This window comes from Nestor notabilis, unplaced genomic scaffold, assembly GCF_000696875.1.
Source record: "Nestor notabilis isolate BGI_N333 unplaced genomic scaffold, ASM69687v1 scaffold35620, whole genome shotgun sequence".
Classification (NCBI taxonomy): Eukaryota; Metazoa; Chordata; class Aves; order Psittaciformes; family Psittacidae; genus Nestor; species Nestor notabilis.
In genome coordinates this window covers 1,847-5,709 of record NW_009911277.1, presented here as the reverse complement: position 1 = coordinate 5,709, position 3,863 = coordinate 1,847, and the positions used below count along the sequence as shown (strand labels likewise).

General features: G+C 39.5%; 1 protein-coding gene across 1 annotated transcript; it reads left to right on the top strand.

Moving 5' to 3' along the window:
- Positions 1–213: 213 nt before the first annotated feature.
- On the top strand, positions 214–3,117 carry MRGBP (MRG/MORF4L binding protein; the record flags this gene model as incomplete). The annotated part of the gene is made up of 4 exons (XM_010013990.1): positions 214–335; positions 849–930; positions 1,836–1,910; positions 2,927–3,117. Coding segments are annotated over 4 exons (470 nt in total), but the record flags the coding sequence as incomplete, so codon positions are not given.
- Positions 3,118–3,863: the final 746 nt, after the last annotated feature.

Here is a 3,863-nt window from a genome sequence, read left to right as displayed (position 1 = left end):
TGAAAGCTCTGGTCGTGGCTGTGTGTCAGCAGTGCCCCGACGGGCACCTTCAGCCCCTCTCCAGAGCAGCACCTGCAGCGCAGGGTGAAACACCAGCCCGGCACGTTTCTTCTATAATGTGTGACTTCCTTGTAACAATAGGATGGGGGGTTATGATTATGTGGCATAAATAAAGCTGTTAGTAGTGTTCATTGCATCGGGTTCTTCCCCCAGGTGTGAATCGCCATTTCCACATGATTTGTATCCGAGATAAATTCAGTCAGAATATTGGAAGGCAGATTTCATCCAAAGTGATCTGGGACCACCTGAGCACCATGTATGACATGCAAGCTCTTGTGAGTATAAAGAGTGGATGCAGCCACGCTCTTACTTCTTACGCTTTGGGAGTTTCAGTAGGCCAAAATCACTGGGCCTGGCATACCTACTGGGAATTACATGTCATTCCAGTGAGTTGATGGGGTTTTCCCTGTATAAAAGTGCATTAGGTGGGAGAGAATAAAACCTGCACGCACTGGTTTGTGTTTTGTTCTGTTTCCACACTATGTTGTGACTTAGTTTATTAAAGTTGCTTAACGTTTAGGTGGGTAACGTAACTATCAAAGAAGGAGGCTATAGTGTGTGTGCATAAGAATTTGCCATGTTCAGTGTCCAGAAATTATCTCAAGTATCTTAACCTTAGTAATCAGTTTGACATCAAGAGCCTCCTGATTCTCTGATGTCTGAAGTGTCCTGTTAGGAATTATTTAGCTTCTGGTTGCATTGTAAAATAGAACTTGAGATTTCACTTCTAAATCCAAGTTAAAGTTTTTACCAAGGTAATTCATAGAAATCTTTCTTTTCTTTCTCAGCACGAATCTGAGATTCTTCCATTCCCTAATATAGAGAAGAATTTTGCTCTTCCTGACGAAATGATTCAAGAAGTGAGAGAAGGTAAGATGTGACAGGAGTCTCTTATTCTTGGTTGCTTGGACAGGAAAGGATCACAGGGCTTATGCCATTCATATTCTCAGCCTCTGTGATTGACCACTGTAGGAGGCAGGCTAGCATGAGATAGAGACCTTTGGTCAGGTGCCACGCAGTATTTCTTTGTTCTTAAATATGATGTAGATGTGATACTAATGTAACACAAACAGGTTCTATTTATACCATTTACATTCAGCATCTCCTCCTGGGTATACACAAAAGATGCTTCACTGATGTTCGTTTGCAGAATGAAAGGCAAAGGTAATTCATTGCACTGTGAAATCATCTCTCAGTGGTTTTACCTTCTTGGGATTCAACTACCTAGCTCTTCCAAATCTCGCTCATGATAAGCCTGTCTGTATTGTCTAATCTAATGTGCAGCAGTTCGACAGAACTCTTAGGTTGAGCAGCATGAGCTAGATTTTCAGAGTTTAGCTGTATGTGTGTAGCTTGGTACTGTTCTCCAAGGTAGGAGCTACAAAGTTCAAGCATCACCAAAGGAGTCCTGGGGACATTTTAGACTACAGCTTCTCAATTACTAGGTACATTAAACTTTAGACTAAAAATTCAGCATAAAAATCATGGTATAGCTAAGACACTGCAGTATGTTTTGCCTGTTTAGCATTTCACTTGCTTCCTGTTAATTCCAGTGGAACTTCTTGACATGAGACATGATCATGTTCAGTGCTTCAGTGTGCCGGGACTGTTAGCTGTGTTTTTCTGGCACAGTGCTGAGAAACCTTTCTAAATTACTGCTGAATACTCCACTGAGTAGTTGTTAACACCGTGCACATATGCTGAGGCTACTAATCCTGAAAGAACTATATGGCTCTTTAAGACAGTCTAACCATTGCTAACACTCCTTTCTGTAGGAAAAGTAATGATAGAAGAAGAAGTGAAAGAGGAAATAAAAGAAGAGATGGAAACACATGCAGGTCCAGAAGAAGGTAAATTTGTAACTCTCTACTGTGTAATACGAGACTAAAAACCAGCTGTAACTCTGAGAAATTAATGTCAAAATGTAAATCCCAAATCCAATGTACTTTGTGATTTGTATTCAGACTTAGCGTATGCTTGTGCCAAGAACTAGAGTAATTTCAGAATGCACAGAATAAGCAGTTGCCAGTATCTGATACTTGGAAAGATTTCTCCTTTGCTCCTAATACGTATGTGCAAAGTTGTATAGCTTTGGAGTTCTTTGGTTTTAATATGTACATGACAAAACCCTGGGAGCCTGAAGTAATCGAAGGATCTCTGAAAGAAAGTTGAGACTGAAACACTCTGTGTTAGGATCTTTGTAGTCATGGGGAAAAACATGGGCCTATAAATCAAAAAAGATGCTTAAATGGGAGGGTGGGGAGAGTGGGGTCTTCTCGTATTTGCATTATCTTGCTTCTTACAAATCTAAGGCTTATTTTCCTAACACTGCTGTAGAACAAAGTCAAATGTGAACAGTAGAGATCCTGCTATTTCCCTTACCAGGCCAAGCCAACTGTTAACTATATAACTTTATAATATTTATATCACAGAATAAGTGGTGTTTTAAGATGGAGTGTAATAAAAGATTTAAGAATGTATTTTAAAAAAATATATTAAATTTCATATTTTGGGTGTTCAGCTTTAAAATCTGTAATACCAAATGTACTGACTTCTGCTGATGATAAATCTCATAGATCGGTCCTCTGTTCTGTAAGTGTTCCTATTAAGTATTTTAAGTGCTGTTTAATTCCACTTACTGGATTTCATTTTTTGCCTGTCTTTAAAGCAAATAATAAAAGCAAGATGTGCCTTTCTTACAGAAGATTTTTCCTTGAAACATTAAAGTAATATTTAAATGGTGGTTAATTATGCTGAGAATTGCTTGGTTGGAAAGTTTGATGTAATATAAAGAAGTTTGATGTCACTTCTTGTTTGCCTATGTGTATGACTCTGATCTGGAATCATTACTTTGATCCTATTTCAGTTTTTGCACCCTCTGGAAGTTTAGGAAAAACATCTGAAAAACCAAGCAGCAAAGAGAAAGAGAAAACTTCATCAGATCCTGGGTCCAAAGAAGGATCTGATAAGAGGAAGCGCAACAGAGTCACTGAAAAGGTCTTAAACGCGAACAGTAATCCTTCCAGCCCCAGTGCTGCAAAACGACGCAGAACATGAAGCAAACTGTGAAAGACAGAAGTAAAAACTGGAATATGAGGAGGGAACAGTAAAAACGAGTAGCAGGATACTCGCAACATAAACTTTTGGAGGAGGGAAAAAGAGATCTGAGCCAGGTAGTTGAAGAATCTGCACATTGGCTTTACAGATGCAAGACTTGGGTGATCCTGATGCGTTCTCTGCTCAGCAGCAAGTGGCTGAGTGACAGCTACCTTCTCAGGGCACTGGGAGAGAAAGCTGGCAGTGTCCAGAGGTCATGAGTATCTAACAGTTCCTGTGGCTGCATTTCAGACGGGTAACACACCCTGTGTCAGCATGGTTCCTCCAACAAGTGCTCAGTGAAACATGGAGCCTCGGTTCCCAAAAAGTAAAGGTTGTTTCTGTAAATATAGGGTTGTTTTTTCTGCCTTTGCTTTGTTGCTGTCTTTAAATCTTACAGATCATTTGTGGGTAACATTTGGCCATTTTACTCAATGCAAACATAGTGTTTGTATTAAATGTCTGAATTTGTTGGTTCAGTAAAACCAAATTCTAAATCCATATAACCGCTGAGTTACTCTCACTGTATTCTCTCATTCCATTTGTTGGAGGAACCTTTACTTCTTTCACCCTTAGAGATGTAACATTTTTCAGTCTTTATGAGTTTATATCCCTAAGTGAAGTGAAAATAATGAATGCCCCCAGATAGAATAATTAATAACTGTCCTAAGTAACATACCCCGTGATGTCACGTGTAAGGGATCTGC